The sequence below is a fragment of the Falco punctatus genome (genome assembly GCF_963210335.1).
Source record: "Falco punctatus genome assembly, chromosome: 1".
Taxonomy (NCBI): domain Eukaryota; kingdom Metazoa; phylum Chordata; class Aves; order Falconiformes; family Falconidae; genus Falco; species Falco punctatus.
The window spans coordinates 112,635,936-112,661,581 of record NC_137580.1 but is presented as its reverse complement, the minus strand read 5'-3'; the positions used below and the strand labels follow the sequence as shown (position 1 = coordinate 112,661,581).

The 25,646-nt window shown below is 54.9% G+C and overlaps 1 protein-coding gene across 14 annotated transcripts in view; it reads right to left on the bottom strand.

The window, feature by feature from the left end:
- RAP1GAP2 (RAP1 GTPase activating protein 2) overlaps positions 1–25,646 on the bottom strand; it is an 83,424-nt gene that overhangs the window by 48,885 nt on the left and 8,893 nt on the right. For 4 of the 14 annotated variants that reach the window (XM_080397729.1, XM_080397720.1, XM_080397730.1 and 1 more), the window contains one exon: positions 11,725–11,760. In XM_080397729.1, coding sequence (XP_080253855.1) covers positions 11,725–11,760 — 36 coding nt within the window. The other 10 variants (XM_080397721.1, XM_080397723.1, XM_080397736.1 and 7 more) reach the window with 9 other exon arrangements.

The window sequence follows — 25,646 nt, the reverse complement described above, 5'->3', positions numbered from 1 at the left end:
GCACAGCCTAGAACCCAGGCATGGTTTTTGCTTAACTTGGCCCCAGGGGCTGTGGCAGGCCCTGGCATCACTGGGCACGCACCCAGTGCTGCAGAGGTGTCCGGCGCAAGTGGGCTGCAGCTGTGGCGAGCTGGGTCTTTGCCTTGGCAAAGCACGCAGAAGAGCTGGTGGCTGCAAACGCAGGTCCTTGTGGCAATGCTGAATATTCAGCTGGCTCGGGAGAGAAGTGCTAATCGCATTATGTAAAAGAGGAGCCCCAGCCAAGCAGAGTGCGCACCTGGGCTTCTCTAATTCCCCATGACAGGGCAGCAGCACAGCAGTCGCTCCCTCTCCAGAGCCCACCACCACGACAGCAGCAGCCCTCCCTGGCCCAAGGAAAGCATCAGGAGGGGCGAATTAATCTGAAGACATGATGAAGAGACAGCAGCCTGCAAGGATGACCAGCTTGGCACTGTCACAGGTGTCTGTGGGAGCCCTGGAAAAATCCCATGCTGTCCCTGGGCTTTGATTTCCATCGATGCCAAAGTGTTTTGGTGACTGTGAGGGACCACAGCTGCCTCTGTGGGAATCCGTGCTGCAATGAGCTCCCCTGCCCCACAGGAAACAGCACCAGCACTCGGGCAGCACTGCAGATGGGTGCTACATTAGGGAGAAACACCTTCTACCTCCAGAAACCTCCGGTGCAGGTCAGCACCTTGCTTTGTGGTGCTCGCCAGTGGTGAACTGCGAGGGGTGGTTATCAGTTTATACAGGAAGATGTCCTGGGGCTGCGGGGTGCAGCGGCAGGACCAGAAGCTCCTCAGCTCTCGGCATGTCCCCAGGAGATGCTGTTGTCTCAATTACCTGTCTCCCTCAGACACCTTGTTTGATGTGAGAGCATTAAAAGACCTATAATTTGTGGAGCTAAAACACAGGTATTATCTGACACATCCATACGATAGGGAACACACTGATGTCAGTCACGTTCAGAAATGGGTTTCTATTGCTCTATGGCTTCTTCTTTGCCTCTTGCTCCACATCAAAAAGATAGAAAATGGTGCAGTTAGTTGGAAACCCACCATTTTCTTTATTAAATCACCTCATGCTGTTCAACCTCATCAATGACCAGGAATAAGAGACCTAGAGCCAGCATGTCAGTGCTCTGGGAAGGGGAGGGTACAATGCCCATGGGCAGGAGCTCTCTCTGACAGCTGGTACCCATGCCCAAGGAGGGGTACCCCCTGGACAGAGGGCTACCTGCTCCACACACGCACTGCTCGGACCACCATAGCATCTCCAGGTGGTCACTTGCCCCCTTTAGTAGGAGCCATACCTGCAACAGCGTGGGAGCACCCTGGTCAAGGTAGCACCTCGTGTCTGTACATACAAGCCAACAACCGCTATGACCATGTCCAGTCCCAGCAGCAGCCGTGGGCAATGGTACAGTCACAATCGAAAGGACAACTCTACCTTCCCACCAGCCTGGGCTGCAGAGAGCCTGTGAAGGGATTGGCATCTCAGATGAAATGACATGACTTGTGTGTCCTGTTTCTCAGTCTTTCCCTGAGCAGTGGCACTCTCGGGGAGCAGACACAGACCCAAGTCTGATCCTGTACTTCTTCCATCATGTTCTCCTTCTCCTGTCTGTCAGCACACCTCCCCATGCTCAGGCTTAATGTGCAAACAAAGAGCAAATTGCTCAGCTCGTAGTTGCACTGGGGTTTTGCAGCTCCAATGAAGACCTGACAGAAATCCTACCCTGCTTCTGAGCCCCCCCCCAGCAGCCAGGGCAGCTGGTTATCACCCCCCGTGTGAGCACTGGGCTCTGCCTTCCCAACTGGAGAGGATTAACAACAAGCTGCTTGTAGGAGGAGGGAGCTGTCACAGTCCCTGGCGTGACACCAGTAACATTTGAGAGGAACAGTGTCTGAAGGGAGTGACCTTTGAGTCTTCACAGAGACTTTGCAATGTAGCTTTGACCTATTCAGGTACCTGCCAAGCCTCTGCACATCCCTTCTGGGTAGGAGTCCGAGACCAGGCAAGTTTTTACAACAGGCTTTGGAAGATACAAGGTCCTTAGATATCATATGGGTACGATGCTGAAGCTGGTGGTGCAAGAACAGCATCACAAGCCCCACTGGAAATAAAACATCCCTGGAGATGGCGAGGGCTGTTTCCAGACAGGGACTATGAGCCCTGCTAGCACCAAACCTTCCCAGGTGCAGGAGTGCTGTGGGCAGCTCCCAGGCACCAGGCACAGCACCAGTGGCCACCTGTCCCTGCTGCACCGCACGGTTCACCAGCACTGGTCACCATCAGGAGGGCCAACTAGAAGGAAAAGCAACAGCCAGTGGGACCAGTACAGTAATTAACAAAATTAACATCAGGAACAAACCACAGGCTTTGGCACAGTGCCTGCGCTCCTATGCCAGTGTTCCCTGACCTGCTCTGGGCTCCTTGGCTCAGCAAATTGCACTCCAAAATTTGCATCCAGCTGTGCCCCAGGGAGCACTGCGGGCACCCCAAGAGCACCTCGCCATCCCCGAGACATGGCTAGCTTTCTGCAGAGACTTCATGTGAGACAAGAAAATGCCAGCACCGAGCCGAAGTTTGGAAGGTTGCTTCTGGACATGATGCCCCTTTTGCCAGCCCACTCCCCAAATTGCATCCAGCCCAGCAGCAAGCAGATGCACAGCCAGGGCCAGGGTGGGCACACTGAGCGGGGTGAAAGCCCCTCCAGACCTCCATCACTTGCCAGCAGCTGGGGGCCCTGCCCCAGGTGAGCCCCTCGGCAGCCCCGGCTGTGCACCTCAGCCCCTGCAGACCACCCCATCCTCCTGCACACTCCAGTATCTAGGAGCACGCACCCGCAGGTGGACAGTGCCTCTGTCACTCCGGCTATTAAGGCTCCCTCCCTCTATCACGACAGTATTTGCTTTTAGATGGCTGTTATTCTTCCGAGCAGCCGCCTTTTGATTGTCTACAAACAGCTCCTATTTTGACAGGCTATAAATATGGCAGGAGGAAAGATATATAAACCAGCACAGTTTATTAGTTCTGAAACAGAGCTAAAAATAGGCCCACGTGGGGTTGCTAAGTCCTCTGGGCAGATGTAACTGTGGATAATCTAGCTTTAAATATGTGAAGGCTGTTTTGACAGCAACAACAACATTTTAACATATGGGACTCGGTAGCACACAGGAGCAGAACGCACTGCTGCACCACTTCCAACGTCACTGGCAAGTGCCATTTGCATCACCAGATCCCAGCCCACCTCATCCGCTCTACAGCCAAGGTTTCTGCAGCAATAAACCCCCAAATAAACCCAAATATCTACAGCAAGCCACTGAGAGGAAAGCACCTAGCCAAATGCCAAGGGAAGTCTCCCAGGGTGGGAACATCAGTGGAGCTGTGCCAGTACCACCCCCAAAATTTTTTATAGATAAGGTTTACTAGATTAAATGGCTGAAACAACCCAAGTCCTCAAAGATGACAGCACCTTTCTCCTCCTGGGAAGGCTTCCTCCATCCCAGGCAGGCTTTGACATGTGCAGCAAGGATGCTGCGCGGGATGGGGCTGGGTGGCTCTGGGGGCAGCCAGGGCGATAACCACCCTTCCGCGAAGAGGGAAGTGCTCCCACCTGCTCACCAGAGATAAGAGAGAGACGTTGGGACTGGCTGGATTTTGTAAATCCCCAGCCAGCCCTGGGGCGGGCCAAGGCAGGTCTGCCTGTGCCCCTGCTCACCTCCCAGGGTGAGCACCCCCGGCTGGGCTGCATCCCGCTCCCCACTGCTCCCCAGCCACCTGTCCTCTGGCCACCATCTCCGGCATGTCCCTGCTCATCAGCCCCTGACCATGGCAGCACTGCCTGCATGAGGGTCTTCTGCAACAACACAGTGCCTTGCTGTGCGATGCTGTTTATGGGGGACCCTCGGTCCAGCACCCACCCCAGCACTGCCAGGAGCTGACGGGCAAAGACTGACTGCTCCAGCTCGTCCTTCTCCCACCACTGCCCACGTGCCAGCAGCTGCCTGGGGCAGGTGCTGCTCTGCTGCCCATTCTGGCTGGCATGATGTGTCACCAAGCAGCAGTGGCACCCCTGGGGCTCCAAACACTCCCCTCTTTGCAACAAGGGGTCGGTGCCCCCAGCCCCAGGGTGGCTCTGCTGGGGTGATGAGGACAAGGGGAGCACTGGCCCCTGCCAAACTGTGCCTCTGCTCAACCAGACCTTGCCAAAGCTCCTCAGACCCTTCTCGGTTTTTCTTCTTAAAATTATACAGTGCCTTCGCAAAAAGTGCAGCTCTTATGCCCATTGAAAGTAATTTCTGTCCTTAAAGAAAATCTACATTATCAAGGCTCTGATCTCCCAGGTTGCTCTTCCCCTCTAGAAAATAGATGTGATTTTTGGGGGTGGTTCCGTTGTGCTGTTTGAGCTCCACCAGCCACTGCCCCCAGGCCAGCAAATCACCCTGTCACAGCCATAATATCCAAACCCTGGTGCTGGGTCAGCCCTTCATGGGGAGAACCCCCTTCCCTTCATCCCTGAGCGTGCCAGAGGGCAAGGGACAGAGGCAGACAGACGCTATCTGCCATGGCACTCACCCTGTGATCTTTAGTCACTGAAGAGAGACACCAAAAAACTACCACCAACACAAAAGACACCCCAAAATCCATTTCTGTCCTAAGGACATCAGGTGTAACCCCCAGCACCACCAACTGCGGCCACCCCAAGCCTGTGGGCAGAAGGGCACAGCTGCCCATCAGCAGCACTGACTCACTGTCCCAGCAAGGGCATTTTGGGGTTGTGCAGGGTGTCTCCGCACCCCCGGGCTGCTCCCGGGCAGGACCGTCCCTATCTCAGCCCGGCAGCCAGCGCTGCTGTGATGGCAAAACCCAGATTTCACAGAAGTGGCTGGGGCTGGGACGAGCCCTTCCCGAGGCAGCAGGACCCGCGCAGCCTAGCATCGTGGTGACCGAGGTGCCAGCCCCATGGCCGAGCTCCAGCCAGGGCTCAGTGAGCAACCGCCCGCCCAACCCGGGTGCTGCCACCGGGACCTGCCGCAGTCCCAGCTGGCGACAGCACAGCGCTGACCTGCTCAGCCATGGGCCACTGGACCCTAAACCAGCAACAGAAACATGGCTAACAGACTAATTTCTTTGCATAAAAAGCAAATAAAGCAGCAGCAGTGAGAGCAGGCTGATGATTCATTCAAGCCCCCATACGCGCTGCCCTACTTTCACCCCAGTTTTGCTAATTTTACATTCCTCCTTTTTAAATCACTGACTCCCACCTTTGCTTCCTCATGCTGAAGATCTCCAGCCTGGGGATGCACAGGCGGCGCGTGCCGGGATGCACAGCTCCCCGCTGCGAGGGTCCCCAGGGCGCAGCGCTGGGCAGGACCCCACCGGCAGGAGCAGAGGCAGTGCCAGCGCCCCGTCCCGGCTCCCCTGGGGGGCACCGAGCGCTGGCCCATCCCCTGCAGCCCCCATTCATCACTCCGACCAGCACCCAGAGGGATGACCACCGACCACCGCTGCGGCATGAGCTAGGGGGACAGGGCTTGCAGCATCCTGGTCACTGACAGACGAAGCCCCTCGAAGGGAAGGAGAGCCACCCTCACACAGCCACGCAGCAGCAGGACACCCCCCACCCCACCCCACCCCCGCCCAGGCTCCCGCACTTTTACCCACTCGCAGCGGGAGCAAGCAGCAGCAGAAGCCAAGCGCTCGCGTGCCGACTGCTGGCATGCCCGGGAAGAGGCTGCAGCCAGGGAAGCACTGGTAGGAAGCAGGGGAACGAGCAGGAGCCCCAGTCTCGACAGCCCTGGCCGAGCATCGGCGGGCAGCAGCCGGATCGGGAAGGAGCCCGTGAAAAGCCCCGGGCTGCTCCCACACCGCAGTGACCCGCCGCCTCTCCCAGCCTGTTCGCATATGCACTGCAAATACAGGACTTGGAAACACTTTCACACATGCCCATCTCCTCCTCCCAGAAGCGGAGGATTGAATCATACTGCCTGAGTCTGCGTACACGCCTGAACAGAGACACAGCGGAGCTTTTTTTTTTTTTTAAAAAAAAAAACAACAACCAAACAAAAGCAACAAAAGAAAACCACAAAACCACAAACCAAAACAAAACATCACTGAATCAGTGAAGGACTGGAATCTGGATCCAGGGCAACTCCAGCCACCCACCAGCCATTTGCACTGGAGCAGGGGAGGGGAGCAGGTGGTTTGCCTTCCCCACCCAGCAGCCAGCCTCCTGCCAGGCAGAGCTGTCACCTCGGGTCTGCATAAGGACATTGCTGACATTTATCTGTGCAGCCCCCGTTCCCCCGGCGCTGCCGAGGGCTGGCCCAGCGTGCAGGAGGTTCTGTGGCAGCAGACGGTCAGCGGGGATGGCAGCAGCCAGCGCCTGTGGCAGCGATGAAAACCTGTCATGGACCCTGGCCACTTGCCTGCGGCCTCCCTGGCACTCGCGAGGGGCTTTGTCCCAGCAGGGACCTGGGCACGAGACCTGCCGCTGACACAAGGACCCATTTTGCCTGGGATACTGTGTCTGGCCATGTGCCTCCAGCTGCCCACGGAGCAACACAAACTGCCCGGGAGAGAAGACAGAGCAGCGGCTTCGCTGGGGAAACGTTCAATGAGGTAAACTGGGTTTGCACCATCATTTTGAAGGGGCTGTACCATTTCAGGATGCACTCTGCCTCCTCACCCCTTGCTGCTGCATGAACAGAGCACTGCTAGATCATGACCCATCACAGGTAGTTTAGGTTTCCAGCAATCTTTACAAAAAATCAGTGTGCGATTAGGGTCACGGGACCAAGAAAGATGGCTTAGGAAAAGCTCAGAAGAATTTGCTGTGATTAGATGAACCACATGCACATCCATAAAAATTAATATAACTGACAACAGCAATATCAGAAAGGGAGAGGCATCACTCCAGGGCTAGAAGAGTGTCCAAGCCGGCAGGACGATGCATATTAAACAATGTTTGCCTCAGTTGGGTGCCCAATTAATGCTGATCCATGCACAGACCCATTTAGAGACTCTGCCCAGCATTCGGCTGGGAGCCTAGACTGGCCCGTACCTCGTTTTGCCCCTCCAGCCCCAGCACTGTGTTTAACTGATTTTAAAGTTTGCTCAGAGTCCCAGGGTGCCCTTCACACACCAGCCCTGTACACTCAGCTCTTCTCTTGCATTTCTGCACCAGTCGAGATCACTGCCAGCTGTGCCACGCCAGCTGGGACCAGGTCACCTAGCAGCCCCCCAAGATAAGCGGTTACGAATCAAACGCAATACACAGCCTGCCCGCCTGCCCCCCGTTCACTGCAGCCGGCTGCTTTGTGGTAGTTTTGATAGCGTTTTCTTTGCAGTGTAACACATATGCTACTACAGCTAAAGCATAATTGCAAAACATACATTTGCATGCAATTATCCATTTTAAAAGGTGGTAATAAAGTTAAAGGAATTTACTTAGACACAATCTGCTCTCCAGACCTTGTCCTCACAGGACCTAAGCGCAAACCTCCGAGATTATTGCAATAGTCAGTGCAGCTACCGCCAAGAAGCTAAATCATTCCCATATCTTCCCATTAACTCAGCTCTGGCCCATCAAATATTAAAGAGCCTCAAGCCTGGACACAGCTCATTTTACAAAGGTCAAGTAAATCTTTCATCTCTTTTCTTCCCACCTTTATCTTCCACCACTGTTACCATCATCAGATGAGCATCACATGCTTTTTCATGTGAATTTTAGCTCTACACACACTGACTCTCAGTAATTGGTGTACAAGGCTTCTCTGTTCCACAGAGACATGAGTATTTCATCACTATTTTTGCTTTATAAGGCTACAGTGAGAGGTGACCCTTTGTATGAAGGAGGGACTTCTTTTATTGATTTTTTTCTTTTTTTTAAATACTCAATGGTTTCTCAGTACACCCCACTAGTGATACTAAAGGGAAAATAACCAGAGCGCAGAGGGCTAAGGAGCCATAAGCAGGCAAAGAGCTGGCTATCCTGCCGTGCAGGACACCACCTGACTGGCTCATCCCAGAGAACTCCAGCTGGACGAGGGAAGGTCCCCATGGGTTCATCCCCATCACACCTTCCCACCTCTGGCATCCCCAGTACCAGGGTTTCCTGAGGCAGAGGGGGCTCAGGGGTCCCTGCCTGGTCCCTCGGGGACCCCTGCACTTGCTGCGCTGCCTGGGCTTAGCGCAGAGTAGTTGTGAGAAGCAAACAAACTCACCAGGCAAGCTCACCTGGCTGGGGCTGATTTCTGATATGCAAAGATCTTTTGATCCTTTGACAGGATGACATTTCCCTCCAGGGTGACCTCCCCACTTCGGAAGGGGGTCTTCTGCCATCTGGCTAGCTCTCCCCTTCCCCAGCAGCACACCTGACCTCAAACTCCACTATGTTTTATAAGCTCTGCACGGAGCTGTGCCCCAGGGAGCACTGCGGGCACCCCAAGAGCACCTCGCCATCCCCGAGACATGGCTAGCTTTCTGCAGAGACTTCATGTGAGACAAGAAAATGCCAGCACCGAGCCGAAGTTTGGAAGGTTGCTTCTGGACATGATGCCCCTTTTGCCAGCCCAGGGCAGGGGGTTCAGCTGCTCCCAGCACTTTCCCACAAAGCAAGTAAGAAATAAAAAACTTGAGAAAAACGCAGATCATGATGGAATTGGTCCATGTCAAAATCCTGCGTCTGCATATGTCAAATCCCATTTCCCACACAAACGCCTCTGTCTCCATCTCGCAGCAGCCTGGGGCTGGCCCTGGTCCCAGCAGCTGTTGGCAGCCCCAGCCCCTCTCCCAGCACCAGCTCCTGCTGCCAGCCCTGGGGACAGGCACCCCCAAAACCAGCAAGCAGAGTATTTCCAAGCCCTGGCCCAGACTCTCCATCCTCCATACACTGCCTTTGGGTTCTTTGCAAGGCTTCCCAAAAGCAGCCCCCAGACACACGAGGTGGGTTGTGCCCCAGCTCTGCCCACAGCTCCCCACAGCCACCAGAGATTCAGCTCTCTCCTGCTCTAGAACCACGGTTTTGAGAGCCAGAGACAGCCCCCTGCTAGCTGCACGTTTAAACCCAAAGCGGTGGGACCAGGCACAGAAGCTCCCTGTTGGAGAGCCGATGCTTCCAGGCTCTTCTGCCCCGGCAGGGCGTGGGCAGACCCCCAGAGGCAGAGCCAGACCCAAACTCACCACAGCTTCCTGGGCATTTCGGAGGCCAAGCAGCAAACGTGGCTGTTCAGCAGCAGCCGCTCAGGGATGCTCAGTCCTCTGCAGTGCCTTCCCTGCCCGAGCACTGCCCTGGTACGTCCCTGCAGTGCCCGTCACCAAATGGGGCCAGCCGAGCCCCTGACCGCAATGCCAGGGCTCTCCATCCATCACCTCTCTTCGACACTCCCACTCCACAGTGTCTACTTATTCTCCCCAGTTCCGAGTCCCTCAGACATATTCATGGTTACCATAGGAACTAATGAAACCCAAATTAAAAAAGAAAAAAGAGAGACAGACAGAGGGAAAATCACTTTGATGCTCTAGTGCCACCTGTGTGTGTGACTTTATTACGACAAACGCAAGAGCAGCAGGCAGGGGAGCATCCCGCAGCCTGGAGTCACACTTGGTCTCACCAGGTACCAGCTTTGCACAGGACCCAGCCTCCGCGCCCGCAGCCCACCTCTATGCTCCCCTGGGACAGAGGGTCTTGGTGCTGCCCCAGCAAACAGCCCTCACCTCAGGCACAAGGGCCCAGCTTGGGTGGGGGCTCCTGCAGCCCCCCAGCTGTGCTGAGACCCCCTCTGCAGCCGACAGCTCTGGCTGCATCTGCCACCACGTGCTATTTCTCCCCTGCCAGGTTTCTGAAAGTCAATATTGATGTTTGCAGCATGCAGAAGGCTCGGTGAGGTGCTCCTTGGCTTGCAGAAAGCAGCTTGTCTTTTTGTTAACAAGTTACACAGTGAAAGAAAATTGCCTACGCCTGGCATCTTAGCCAGAAGGCTGCAGCAATAATAAGAGGGCGTTAGAAAACCAAAACTTTTTTTTTTTTTTAATTTTAAAAGCTTTTACAAACATCTAATGTGCTCTGGCTGGGCCCCAATTACAGAACCATTTAATGAAGCAGTCTGTCCACAAACCAGAAGCATCATGAGGCTGTGGAAAGCATTAGCTGCAAATAGCAGGGATAAAACCACTCCAGTGGATGCTCATTGAATGCCTTGAGCAAACCCCCTTGGCCAGCTGCGGCAGGAGGGAGGGAGAGAGAAAATCCTCACCCGCACCCAAGCAGGAGCATGGTAGCGTGCCCCATGGCACCAGCACAGTGCTCCGAGTGTGGCACTAATTGCCAGGCATAGTGGGGAAAGGAGGTTAAACGGTATTTCTGCAGCAGAATTGCTGCATGGGCCCTAGGAAAAAAAATCAGGGCATGGTGTATAAGGAGCAGTTAAATCCTTCTCAACTCCACAGGAAAAAAGAAGTCTACTGAGATTTCCCTCCACTCCCAAAAGTGGTAAACATTGATTTAAACTTCTCATTAGTTCAGCAAAAACCTGAGCAATGAGCGTAGCAATAGCTTTTCTGTTGTGCTATTTACAATGGGCATTTGCTCATTCAGGCAGCAGGTTCCCCCAAGGCTTTCTGTATACTTTTCCATTAATGAATAATTTGCACAAGTAATGATTATAGAGGGAAACCGCATGAGCTGTTACCCATACACATTACCCTGAGCTCAAGGGAGGCTCGGACAAAATATTTCTATATTAGCACACGGCTACGCTAATAGCGCCAGAGATGCGCATGGCCTTGCAATGGAAAACCCCTGACTTGAGGAGTTTACCCAGAAACCGGGGAGAGGGGAGGATGCACGTGACGGGAGGCAAGGGACAGGCCCCCCCAGATGGGAGGACGAGGCTGATGGGAATAGGAGGCAAGTCCCAGACAGCCACAAGCTCCAGAAGAACAGAGAGCATCAGTACCACCATTCCCAGTCCTTTCTCACTTGCCCTTCCCACCCAGCTGATGACATTTCCCAGCCGGGGAGGTGAGCCCATATGCCTCACTCCATCACAGAGCAGGATCTGGCGCAGCAGCCGCCTTGCCAGGAGCATACAGCCCACGTTGCCACCTTTCAGCAAGTCTGTGGCAAGCCTGAGACCAACCCACCAAATAACACCAGCGGCTCACAGACTCTCCTGGGCCCCAAGAGCATCTTCACCCCTTCCACAGCAACACCAAGAGCCCCCCCAGCAGTGCAGGTGCAGGAACTGGGTGAGAAGCACAGGCACCCACTATCCCACTGACACCAATCCGCTTTCCAGACTGCAAGATTCAAAAACAAAATAAAAAACCTCCAGACTTCACTGAATTTACAGCCAGAAGCTCTGTGGTGGCCCATTCTGCCAATGCCCACCCCAGCTCCTCCCAAGGTACAGCAGGTGCCCCATGAATTGCACCGTGCATGCCTTAACCCACCGGTCATACAGCAATGGTGTTGCTGCATTTATTAAAAGCACTGAGTGCCTGAACCACCTCAGACTAGACAGGAGAACAAGCTGTGTAACAGGCACAGGCACGTCTCCAGGAAGGGTAGAGGTGGCTGGTCTACCACTGCACAGCGCTGGAACTGGGAAGACAGCCCAGCTAGAAGAAAACATCCTCCACACACAAAACCATCGCTCAGCACCGCGTATCTCACAGGGAAATGACTTTGCGCGAGAGAAGAGCGCAAGTACTCACTTGATCTTCAGGCTGGCAAGCATCGTCTTGTCAATCCTGGGGAGAAAGCAGAGGAGTGTGTTACTGCAGCCTGCTGGCAAGCCTGGCCCCAGCATCTCCTTCAGAGGTGCCATCAATCTGGCTGACATGACAACCACCACAGAAAGACTTGACCAGAGAAGAAAATCAACCAAAACGTAACCCAGGGTGAAGCCTGGTGGCAAGTAAAACAAAATCCCCCCCAGCTATTTCCCAGTGGCTAGTGGTGGAGAACTGCTGCCTCCTCCCTGGAGATGCCAGAGGTGATCTGGGCAGCAGAAACGACATTACCCAAGGCCAAGTTCTTTCCAAAGCACTGCTCCCACAGAACACGCATTTAAAGACGAGAGACCCATGACGGCCCTGACATGCTGGGAAGATCACACTGAACCCCGCAAACTCCACCCTGCCCAGTCCAAGAGGGAAGGAATAAGGATGCAGCAGAGTGCAGTTTTGACACCTGGCTGGTTGCTGCCTTGCTGGGCGAGCTCAGGCTCATCCCTGCAGGACGATGCCCAGCTGGGCAGCAGTCACTGACCTACCCTCTTCACTTACCCCTTACCTACCTGCAGCTGCTGCAAGCACCCGCACCGAGCGCCCTGGACACAGGAACACGGAGCAGCCCCATCACCCCCAGCCAGTTCACACAGGGCCAGGAGCCCCACTTACTTCACTTATTTATTTGGCACCATTAATAAGTGCCTATCTCCACAGAATCATTGTGGTTAAAATCATTTTAATTAATGCAAATTGTAGTAATGTCTCAAAATGTAAAATTATGTCTTTTGGCAGTCATTGCAAATGCTCTGCCACATGGTATTAATTCCACATCTCTAAAAATAATAATAAAAAAAGCAAAACCCTAACTCAAAACAAAAAAAAACAAACCACCCTAAACCCCACTTGGTTTGCACCGCGATCACAGAGGACACAGCAAGGCGGCAGAAATGCAGCTTCCCCTCTACTCGCAGCTTTACCTCCCTCCGCTCCACGGCTGAATTTCTCTGTCACGAGGAGGCTGCGCCCATGGGTGACGTGGCGGGGCTGGATCCCTGGTGCACAGTGCCACAGCCCGAGCCGGGCAGGCACAGCAGGCACCCCACATGGGGTGTCCCCGCTTCCCACAGGCAAAGCCACCTGGCACCCCCTGCCCACCCTGCCTGCAGGCACCATCACCCTACCCCGAGTCGCTCTCTCGGACCAGCATTTCACCAAAACCCCAGGGCCATGGGAGCTTCGTTCCAGGCATCTCCCCACACGTCAGTTCCCATGCTCCGCTCCCGGCAAGCTGGCACGTCGCTGCTCCTAAAAACACACCCCAGGCACTTGCTATTGTCACTTAATACTTAACAAGCCTGTCCACAAACCTTGTTGATCACTAAATCAAGTTGAACATTAAAGCTTGGTGGTGTAAACAGCCATCACCAAACCGTGTGACAGATGCAAATGCGCCACGGGGACAGTGGGTGGCAGGGGCAGCTCCTGCAGGACGCGTGCTGGAGCAGAATGCGTGCTGGAGCAGAGCGCTGCACCCAGCACCTTCGCTCAGAGCCGTGGGAAGGAAAAACAGAGAGGGGCAGGGGGGAGGAGAGAGAAACAAAAATAAAAGTAACGCACAAGAAAGAAAACTGCTAGGGAAACCACAGCTGCAGTATGAGTAAGTGAAGAGAACCACTGTGTCAGGCCCTGCCCTGCACCCCTTCCCCAGGGGGTGCAGTGAAACACCCCCCACCCCAGCCCAGCCTCCTCCCCGCACGCCCCATCACGACCCTGGGGCTCCCTGAGCCCCAGCAAAGGGGGTGTCTCCCCCCACCACCACCAAGAGCAGCACTCGGGGGGGAAGGAGCCGCCGACACCAGCTGGGTGCAAACGGCCCAGGAGGACAGGGGACGAGGCTGGCACCTGCATGGGTCACCAGGGCGAGCCGGGATGGGGCGCAGGCAGGGCTGGGGTGGCAGCGCCCGTGGCTGCACACACCGGGGCTTTGCATCGCCTGTCACACACATCCCAACATCCAATAGCAACGGCACCGCGTCTGCCACCCCATGCCAAGCACGCTTCTCCTGGGACCTCGCCGACAGCAGATGCAGCCGGTGGACAGAAAAACAAACAAAAAAAAGATGAAAAAAGAACAATTATTTACAGTCCAGGCGAGGGCTGGAAACAGCAGCTGCAGCTACAGAGAGCAGTGCCTGGGTGTGCCCGGCCACCCCACACGGTCCCCACAGGAAGGGTGTGCCAGCGCCGGCCCGGGCGGCCGTGGGAAGATGCAGAGGCAGGTGAGGGGCTGCGGCAGGTCCCTTCCTTTCCTGTAAACACCCGGAGAAGCGTTTTCCCAGCTGAGCACGGTGCTCTCCAGCCAACGTACAACCGCAAGGGGAGCCTTCCCCAGGGAGCAGTGCACCAACCCCACTTAGAAGCTCCCCCTGCAGAACACAGGGCTCCCCCCGTGCCCTCCAGACTGTCCATCTCACCGGGCAGACACCGATGCTGACTAATGCAAGGAAAACCTGTGCCCTGCTTCTCCCAGCCCGGCCGGCGGCGGTGGCACAGCCCCAACAGCCAGCAGACCACATTTTCCGGCATGACTCTCCGGCTCGTAGTTGCCTTTCCCCTGTAACTGCCAAAGCGCAGAGAGAAAACAACTGCGCAGTGCCCAGATGGCCCCGCACACCCCTGCACAGCGGTAACGGCTCCGCTCCACCGCAGCGGGAAGCCGTGGGCAGCAGCAGCTCCCGGGACATGCCCAGCATGGTCAGGGTCCCAAAGCCACCACTTCCCATGGTGGCTGCAGGACAAAGCTGCCCAAGAGCTGCAGTTTCTCTCTGCCACAAAATGCGTTCACGTTTCACAGAAATTATTGGTGCAGAAGTTTATCGGAGTGCTTCCTTCCCATTTGTACATAAAGAAAAAACTAAAAAATCCATCTGAGACAAAACGCTTGACTTCAGTAAGGCGTGTGCTTCGGTTTCCCAGAGTCTTTGCTGAAACCCTCGACAAGCTCACTGCCCTCCCACAGCCCTCTCCGTTACTCAGCATTTCCCCCAGCACGTTTCAAGCAGTTCCAAGCCCACTGGCACAAGCCCTCCCCTGAAAGACCCCGGCTGCCCAGCCCCTACAGCCGCTGCAGCCCGGGGATGGGGGGAAGGCAGAGCACCACTGCCCAGCGCCCAACAGCCACAAATCATTATCAAATTGCCAATTTGGCCATCAATTCCCACAGCCTGCTCACAATCACACAGCAGACTTGGAATGGGCATAAAATACCGGAGAGGGAAGCTGGAGGAGGGCAGAGGGAGAACAGCGCCATTTTCTTAAACTATTTCCCTACAGATCAACACGTCTCTGAGGGAAGGGAAACGAGAAGCACGCAATCCTGCTGAACCCCAGGCTGCGGGCAGCAGCTGCAGTGCACTGCTGAGGACAGACGGAGCAGGGATGACTCGGGGATGTGCCAGTGGTGCGGAGAACCTGCCATGGACCGGGTGGGACCTTGCCGCACATGCCGCAGGGTACTGAAGGCAGCTGTAAGCATTGCTGCCCAGGCAGAGGTCTCAGCAGCGAGAGAAAGAAGTGGAGGGAGAGCCACAGGATGCTCTTAGAGGTGACATGCCCATGGGGACCCACCATGAGTCCCTGGGGAGGTCCCCTCACCACTTGGCACCTGCAAGGCTCACGAGGGACTTTGCTGGGGCACAGCAGCACCTGCCTACTGCAACTGTGCCAGATTTCCCCACAGGCACAGGGGGAAGAAGGTCCTTCCCGACTCCCACGCGCTCCTGTTGGTGAGGGAGAGCAGGACAGGCTCTGCCACAAGGGCACCATGACACAGGGTCAGGTTCCTTCCTCCTTTGAAGCCACAGAAGGAAGAAAAGCTCCTCGTGTGGCACCATGCCCCCGGTAGCGAGGGAGGGATAGAAAGGAAAGGCACCCACCAGCCATAGCCGCCGAAGGAGACGCTGCGCTTTCTCTGGAACATGGTGGTGGCTCAGTGCTGCCGGGGAGCTCCAGCCATGGGGGGACGCAGTGACGGGGCCAGCTGCGCGGAGGATGGGCACAGCGGGTGCTTCCTGCTGGCGTGCACAGCGCCGGGGCGGGGGGACCCCAGCACCTACCGGTCAGCTGCCTCGAGCACAGAAGCGCATGCACACACATACAAACACCAGAAAAAAAGTAATTTCCTTTTTTCTGGGTTGTGGGTTTTTTTGTGTGTGTGTGTGGCCTCAGGGTGTTCACACCATTACACTGCAAATGTCCTATTTCTCCTAATGGCAGGAGCTGGGGGCAGCGTGGGCATCAGGGCTGAGCCTGGGCACAGCATCGCCCACAAGTACCGTGCTGTGAGGCTGCCCCCTGCAACCTGCCAGCCTAGCTGGCCCCTGGGACACAGTGCAGAGGTCACTGGTGGCAACATGGAGGTCTGCCTCCCAGGGTGGCTTTTTCCTAGCCATCCCCAAAACAGCAGAGCTGTTTTCACTGCACCAGGCTGTCTCCCTGGTAGGGGATCCTTCAACTGATGCTCCAGTGCACTTTAGGGGACATCCCACTAAAGGCATTAAACCTCAATAAGCAAAAATCCCATCACCTCATCTCTCATGGCAAACAGATCTCCAGCTACCCCAGAGCTCAGTGAGGCATCTCCCACCCGGCCCCCACAAAGCTGCTGCATTTTCTCTCCTCTGGTTCCCTGGCAGCTCCGTAATGCTGAAGTGCACATCTGCAGCCTGACCACCAGCAAAAACCCCATGGTCCTGTAACAGCCAGGCTTCAGAAATCTCATTTAAATGGAAATGCTGACTTCTAGCTGGGTACCAGCTTCCACTGATCGCAAAGTCCCAAGGAAACAGGCTGTCATCCCTATGCCAGCCTTTGGGCATCCCAGGACACAGCAGAGCCAGCAGGGAGGTCAGCCTGCTGCTGGGGGCTGCACATGGTGCTCAGGGGCTGAGCATCACATCCAGGGGGCTGATGACCCCAGCCTCTCACCTTCTGCCTCCCCAAACCAGCCACCAGCACCCACCTGCATCCACTCAGGGCTGTGCTGCAACAGGGGGTCAGCATCCACCAGTCAAAGTGAAGAGTGGGAACCCCAAGTACCCCTCAGCAGGCACAGGGGGGTCGCTCTCCCTAGGGCCACGGTGGCACTCAGCATGGATGCTGCCGGCACAGCACCAAAGCCTCGCCTCGCACCGCAGCCAGGAAGGGGTGAACCACTCGGTCGCACATCATCCACCACGCTCACAGGATGCAGGAACCCAAAGCTCACTTCCCAAAGTCCCAGCAGTTCAAAGGCCAGCGGAAAGCCTCCACCTGCCAAGGTCCTACTGGTTCAGCTACTTGAACACTCACCTCCTCCTCCAGTGCTTTACGATAACACCTGGTGCACAGTGAACATCTCCTTGACTTGGCGCTGCCGGGCAGTGCCTGGCTCACACAGCTCCCAGGGGACTCAAGGCAGCTCCTAGCCCAGCGCTTGGCACTTGCAGGATTCAGACTCTCATCCAAGCACCCAAAAGCTTTAAAATGAGAGACATTTGGATTCTGTCTAATGTGTGAAAGAAGAGGGGGGAAGATAGGGAGTTGGAGAAATCACTCAACTCCAGGGAAAAAGCCTAGATTGAAATCCAGCTATTTCAACTCCTACTTTTCTGCCCACAGCCATCTCTTCTTGAAGGGATGAAATGATGGAAATCCTTTGCATTTTAGAGCTCCTAAGGACATTATTTAAAAAAAAAATAAATTCCAAACATGCTGCAGGCTTGAAAGCCGTAATTCAGGTACAATGAAATAATTGGAGCGGATATTTGCTTGAAGCACGTTTGTTTCTGGCCTGCACACTCTGCGTTAAAGCTCTGCATCGATAGCAGTGTGACATTATCCTCTCACTTCATCCTCCCCCAGGTCACGTCTTTCTTACACTCATACCGGTTGATTTCTGCCCAGCTCTGCTGAGCTGCTCACGATTTACATGCCTGAAAATAAAAGCAGGGAGCTTCCCTGCATGGCCGAGCTCTGCAGTGCATCAGAACAATTCCCAGCTGCTGCAGCTCCAGCGCAGCCCTGCACGTAAACCTGCAGTGGCAGGAAGCAACAGCAGCCCTGGGAAGCATCCATCTATAGTTGGCATCCCACCAGCAACAACTTGGAGAGTCCCAGGAAAACAGCCAGCTCTTCATTTAAAGGTTTACTGTTGCAGCACTGTAAGTACCAATTACTGATCTCATCCTGCCACTTCAGTCCTTACGTGAACTTGCCACTGTCAAGGGCAACACGGAAGCGGAGGGTGATGGGGGGATGCGCAAGGCAGGGCCAGGCTCCCCTTTAATGGGAGGTCATTTCAGGTCAGAAATCCTCTGGCAGGTCCTCACACCTCATTGGTATGGCAGTTCTGCTAAAGCACGAAGAGAGACTCATGTACCTCCCCCAGGATTTCGGAGCCCAGGAGGACAGGACTTCAACATAGCCATAGGGAAATTACCTCCATTCCCTGCTACCCTGGAGAGGTGCGAGGCACCCCACACACAAAGCCCACCTTGCCCCATCCAGCAGGGCCAGCACCCAGAGATGCCTGTGGCCAGCAGGGATGGAAGCAGAGCTCTCCCTGCTCCTCATCCCCATGTGTTCGGCAGCCCCCTAGGGCCATGTCAGCCACCAGATACAAGTGACAAACAGCATTTGAACCAGGCAAAGGTTGAAAATACAGCAAGGATCCAACCGCAACTCCCCAGAGGCCACCAGACTCCCTCCACTCCCGGGTACCACATCAGCGCCTGTCCAGTGCCACCTCGCCTGCACAGGAACGCGTCCAGAAATAGTCCGTCTACAATGACATTTTCTTGCTTCTCCCCATCCCTTCAAGGTATTTCACACAGTTGGGCTCAAAAACGAAAGGAAAAAAATAAAAACAACCCCACCCTCCTCCTTTCAGTGCAGGCACAGCCAAATCATAACTGATCAGCCAAAATTAAGAAACAAAAGCCTGGGGGAGGATGCCTCCTTGGTACCATCTGCACCAGACAAAATTAACATTTCCCAGGGGCTTCTGCCAGAACGACAAGCCCACTGCCCTGACCTACCCCGGCTGCGCTCCCGGCTCCGGCGAGCAGCCCCATCCCCGCCGGTAACACTGGGGAGGGGGTGCTGGGGCAGTGAGCTACATTGTTAACAGCTAATTAATAGAATCAAACTCACCTGGAGCACCGGGCACCTGCAGTTCCCTAGTGTGTAACCACGGTCCTGGAGCTGGAGAGCAGCACAGGGGAGAGGTGCCCACATTTTGCCTGGCTCCATCACATCCCCAACCAGGCACAACAACAAAACAGCAAGAGGGGAGGGAGCGCGAGGCCATACAGATAGATAGAGCTTAATGAGCACAAACTGCTGGGCTGCGATTCTGTTTACAAAAGGAAACACAAGCTAATTCTGCACAGCCCTGGCTCGACTCATCCATCATGGAACGGGGGACCGCGGGGCTCCAACTGCCCCAACACTGCATCTGCGGCTGCTGTGAGACCACCGAAACCAGGGTGTTCAGAAGTCCGCACAGCACAGCACCGGCAAATGCATGAACCGCTGGCACAGAGGAAAGGAGGGTCTGAAGGCACCTTCCTCCAAGGTGGCCGAATTGGGCAGCCCAGCTGCCCACAGACGTGCCAGCTGCAGGATGGGTTAGCCAGGCCACCAGCCCCCAGCTCCTCGCAGCAAGACTCCATGGTGGAGCCAGCACAGGTGGTACCTGCTGCTCCAGAGCCCGGTGGCTTGGGCAGACATGGAAAGCCTGTGCCCCAGCACAGGGCCGACCCTGCCTGCACCCTGGGCATGGGGGGCTGGGGGGGTGCACTGCCCCTGTGAAGGCATAAGCAGCAGGCACGGGCAGAGGAGGGGCTGGCATGGGTACCCAGCCACCTCCTCAGCAGCCAAAGCCCACACCGCAGAACAGAATTGCGCCCAGGAAGGGCAGCGTAATTCTTCCCTTTGTCACCGGGGCTAAGAGAGACTGATTGCATCGTTAGTGCTTTAATATTGCATGCAGCACGCTGAGGGTTTTCATCTTTCCATTATGATTCTAAGGAAGGTTGTGGGCACCCAGAAATATCAGATTGTGTCCTGGCAGGAAGAACATGCTGTGCATATCATCAGCCTCAACATACAAAGGGAAAGGAAAACAGTGTCCGAATTAATTCTGACTCAGTGTGTGGAATATTTTTAACAATATTTTCTCCCCTTTATGGTGCTACTGAAGTGAAATGAAGTGTGCAACTTCATGCCTTAAGCAGCAGCTTCCCACAAGACCCAGCCTGCTCTCAGAGGTGGCCGTTTACTGCTCAATAGCTAACAGGTCTGCAGCACTAACTCACTGCCATGAGGCTTCTTCAGCAGCTGCACTGGGTAAGGGGAACACTATTTTGTCACCCAGAAGGTGAGCTTCAGCCAAAGATCAGTAAAGCCAAGGAGACCTTCCAGGGACAGTAGCATATTTCTGTCAGTCTCAGCGCTGCTCATTGCAGGGGAATCTCTGATCTCCTCCTTCCAACAGCCAGAAGTGCTGCTTTGCTCCGCAGGGACAGCCAGCAGCCTGGGGAGCTGAGGCGCAGCCTGCTTATCTACAGCCTGCTTGTTAAACTTATTAGGGAGGGCTCAATACATCTGAGGTTTAACTGGGAGGATCAGCCTGCAGAATAAAGCAAGAAGTGCAAACACATCCCCACAGAAATGAAGAGCCAATTCCCAGAAAATGCTCAGCTGGCCAGAAAAAGAAAGTTCAGCATAGAAATTACTAGCAGCCTCCTTAGAAAGGCAGCCCTGCTCCAAGTGCTCCTAACCTGAGGAACAGAAAACAGGGAGAAGAAGTGCACTGAACATGCCTGGGGCAGAAGCACAGACTGTGCCTCTGTCCTGGGCACTGTGGTTTTACCGGGCTGGTGACAAGGCTCGCTGATCCACGCACCGGCAGCATGGGAGAGGTGGTGTGCTGCAGCCCTGCCAGCCCCCAGTGCAAGTGCACATCCACCTCATCCCTGGGAAGGGGTCATCAGCTGCAGCGACCGGGTGGCTAACAGCACTGGTTCCTGCAGGCATGAGGGTTGCACAGGCACCCACGGGTGCCAGCCATGTGCTGGGCTGCCAGGCCTGCTCTGGGGATGCTGTTGGGGGGCTGGGTTAGATGCCACAGAGCCCAGCATGTGAAAAGCCCCGTTGCTGCACTTACCCAGTCCCACATGCTCGGCTCAGCAGCAACTGTGACTGATGGAGAGTGAGGTGGAGGTGAGGGGCAGGTGAGGGGCAGCGGGCAGGCTCCTGCCCCTGCCAGGGTCTGCAGAGCCCACCCAGGGATATCAGAGACATGGCAACTGTGAGGGTGAATATTGGGATCAGAGATCCAGGAAGCCTGTTTTCCACCCATGTTTACATGTCAGGGACAGATTCAGTGCTGGATAAAGCCAGAGTGTCTTCCTTCCAGAGACCAAGGTTACGCAGAGTGCACACTGCAGACCTCACTCCAGCTCCTCTTGCACGTTCTCAAGGCCATTTGACAGCACTAATGGCTCAAGGCCTCATCCCTACATCCAAAGCGATCTGATCCCTCCCACTGAGTTCTATGAAAAGAGCTAAATAGCACAGACCCTGGGAGAAGCCACCACTCAACCTGTGACAAGTCACTTCTCCAGCAGCAGTGACAGAGGGGTGCGCACACTCAGCCCCTACAGCCCCGGACTGCACCATGAGCATCCCCAGTGGCCCAGGGACCACCTGGCTACACCTTGGGGACTGCAGCACAGTGGAGGTTACCCTGGGAAAGCAACAGGGGCTGGCTGAACCCCTAGAAGCACTGGCCAGATGTCTGTGCCCCCCACAGCTCAAGCAGAGCAGCCCAGCATAGCTGCAGCCTTCAGGTTTCTAATGAGCTCTTGCGTTTCTGCCCTGAGCTGCATTGGGGATGGACATCAGAGAGACTGAAAGGTTGGATGACTCAGCCGCATGGGGCCGTATCCAGCCCAGAGCACCCCCAGCTCCTCTCCGTTCCTGCCAGTAGCTCTCATGTTCCCCAGCCGGCTCTTTGCACACCGTGAAAGGGAGAAGATGGCATGAGCTGAAGGCACTGGCAACAGCACAGCCAGCACCGAAGCCTCTCATCCCACCGAGGCCCTGGGGCAGGCATGGATGGCCCCAGGCTGCACTGGATCCACTTTGGAGTCACCAAGAGAGGTGGAAGAACCTGCTGGCTGCAGCAACTGACCGAGCCCAGCACAGGGGGGTCCTGGAGGGTAAATCCCTCAGCCACTCCTTCCCGTGCATGTCTTGAGACATCCCCACGCCACGCTGACAGAGGTACCCATATGCCTTCGGGCAGCAGGAACTGGATAGCACCGCTGCTCACAGCGAAGTGATTGCTACACCACACAGTGCCTGCAGCCAGGCACCAGGGAGTCCGGATCCGTTCCTTACATGAAGCAACAAAATGACCAGCAGGAACAGGCAAACTCTGACTCAGCCACCTCTGGGAGCACAGAAAGGGCCATCCCTGAGCCCCCTGTCACACACATCCCAGCAAACATCAGCAGCAGGGCTCTGGGATGAGCCAGCAAGGGCTGCACTTATCCTGGCAGGGATGGGGATGCTTCTGCAGGATCACTGTGGAGGAAGACAAGGCCAAACTCTGCAAAGCCTGGGTTGGCTCAGGACAATAACATCAGCAGAAATCAATGTGTTTAACTGTTTCTGGGGCTGCAGTCCATCAGCACTAATTTGTCTTTTCTTTACCATATTGATCTTGTCACTTCCAGGCAGCACAGAGGGCAGGCAAGGAAAGCCAGGTCCAGGCTATATGTTCAGGAGCAAACCGCGGTCTCTGCTGCATGGAGCCAGTGACTCCCATCTCTCCAAAGCTCACCCAGCACCAGGGGAGTTGGGCACAATCCTCCAGGTCCCCAGCTGCTGCCTTCAGGCCTCCTGCAGCAACTGGGTTGGCCGAGCACCCTGCGGCACCAAGAACATCACCAGCATTCACGTTTTGGACACGCACATGCTCTCTGGGTACCCAGCCTGACACACATTAGCAACTGGGTTTTTTTTTCCCAGCATCGCACAACCCAGCTTTTCGCTGCAGAGGGACACAGACCTGGTCTGATCACAGCACTATGCACTGAAAGTCATCACACAGACTTCCAGGCTCATAACATTCTTCTCAGCCCATTTATGAACTTAATGTAAGGAGTTGCTTGTTTTCTCAGGTCCACCCCATTTTAGAGCTCTGTCTTGCTACTGAGGGAATGAAATTCCTCTCTTTAGGAAAAGCCTGTTCAAGCACACGGATTTCCCACATGTCCATTTTCCCCACCTCTTCCAGCCATGCCCCTTCCCATGCAGGCTGAGCTCAAAAGAGGATGCTTCAGAAGAGCAGCAGACGCCTGTGTCCACACACAGTGTGCCTCCCACGAGGAGCCAGCAGGAAGGTTTCTCTGTGCATCCATACAATGCACATGCATCATGCCTTGCTCAGGGTGCTCCAGAGGCAGCCAAGCCGCAGGTGGGGAGGCATCACTGTCCCCAGCGTGTCTCCTCCATGCCCAGGGGAAGCCCTGATGCAGGCAGACAGGCAAACAGGCAGGCAGGCAGCTGGCCATGCCCAGTGCCAGGTCCCTGGGCACTGTCACCATGGCTACCTGCATATCCACTGTGCATCCCACACCATCGTCCCCTGCTACTGCTGCTCACAGGAGCTTGTCACCTGTCTGCCCAGGCACTGCAGGGGTTGCTGGAGGAGGCATGCATCAGGGCAAAAACCAACAAAACCCCACTCCTGCTGGCAGGCAGCTGGACCAAAGGAACCAGAGAGCATTTAGCCCAATTCACACAACAAGCACAGGAGGCATGGGACTGCAGCTTATGGCAAGACAGAAAAAGAACAGCTTAAACTAAAAGCCAGGGCTGGCAAAACATGGGGGTGGGAGGAAAGCATGGATATGAGATAGACCTGAACATGCTTTGGCTGGAAATTATGAGGTTTCTAATCTTTAACACAAACAGTCTCTGTAACAGTTTTCTAATAACAGAAGTAAAGGAAGAAAAACCCTAAGTGGCACTCGGCACGTTTATGAAGACATGACACAAGATGGTGTCTGCAGCAGCTGGGAGCTGGGCACACGCCCGTTCACCAAGCCCACACACCCTCCTCTCAAGGGGGCTTCTCCTCAGAGCCCGCACGCCACCCGGCTCCCCAGCCCTCCAACAGCATATAGCTGAGCAGCGACTGCCTGAAGCCAAGATGCGCTGGCACAGGGTTAGGTTTAGGCAGCAGTCAGGGCTCAGATTCAAGGCCAAACTTGTACATGGTTCCATCTGAATACTGCAAACAAGACACACGGGATTTGAACTCAAGATTTTCAAAACCTTGCTACCTCTTGCCAGTATCACCTGTGGTTTTCCACCATTTTGGGTGGGTTTTGCAAGAGCTGGGCTAGAGTCAAGAAACAGCTCTTTCTGGTTTGACACCCAACTTGGAGGCAGTTGTTAACTCTAAGCAGGGATTCATCTACCTCCACAAAATTGGAAAGAGGTCTGGAGAGAATGAGCTGTTTTTAGCTCCTGAAAAAAATGTCTCTTCTGCTGTTGCTGCTGAAGTCCTGTTCCTGTTTCCACAGCAGCTGCTAATGACAGCCAGAGCATCTGACTTCACATACACAACAGGCAATGGCCAACAGCAGCAGAGGGACTCCCTGAGTAGCCCCCAAGACCCCACCACCATATGGATACGCTTAGGGACAAAGAGGAAGGAAGGATGATAAAACAAACATAAACAAAGAAAAAAAGGCTGTTTTGCTGCTATGGTTATAGTGAGCTGCCCTTTGGGAGGAATCAGCAGCAGAGGGAGAATAAAATATCTGCTAAACCTGGCGTATGCAGAGAGCGAGCCTGCTGGCTGGAATCACGCTTCTTGTCGAATCTGAATTTAGACTCCTTGGCGTGTTTCCAACCCTCAATAAATTGTGCCGTGTGGACAGATATTATGTCCCTTCTGCTACTAAAACAACAAGCGGTCTTAAATAAAACAGTGAATTCTGGAGTGTGCAGAAGATGAAGAAATAAGGCAGCACCTGGCAGGATCCATCTCATGTCCTGTATCCACCAGGGATGCAGGCGACATGCTCACGCAGCCCTTATCAGCTCTGCGGAGCTCACACACCGGGTTACGCGGGTGCTTCGCCTGCAGAGATGAGCAGGATAAGAAGAAATACTCTGCCTTGTGAGCAGACATTACACTGCTTCTCTGGCAGAGATAAGCTATGATCTTGCTCAGAGACAGAGGGGAGGAGAGTCACCCCAGCAAACAGGGTGCTGGGTGAATAGAGAGGCTCAGAACAATCTCTGTGCCCTGTTTCTGTCAAACGCAAAAAAAACAGGGGCCCCTCAGCTGAGGAGGCACCCTGCAAAGGCAGGACCCTAACCCCTCGCAGCTTTCCTGCTGGGAGCTGCTCAGAGCAAGCACTACCCCACAAACCCCCCACAGACACGGGAACAGAGCACTGGAAAGATCTTTGGAAGTTGCCTCCTTAAATTTCCAGTATTTAACACAAGTGCTGGCAATCGCCACACTGGGCACACGGGTCCCCCGCTCCTTGTCCCTGAGCCCCGGCACACGACGCCCGCATGCCTGAAGTAGTCACCGCATATTCCAACGCAAACAGTGAAGCTGAGAATTGTAACATGTCTCAACAATAGAGCTCCGGGCTCTGCCTCGCATTTGCATTCGGGCAAGCCCATCCAGGGTAAAAAAACAAGGACAAATGGGGATGCAAATCTTCCCCGTTAAAGGCTTACCCTGGATATTTATATTCCAGTTCCCACACGCTATTTAAATACCGCTATATATTGCGAGTGCAGTTCGGATTTAGTAAGGCTCGGAA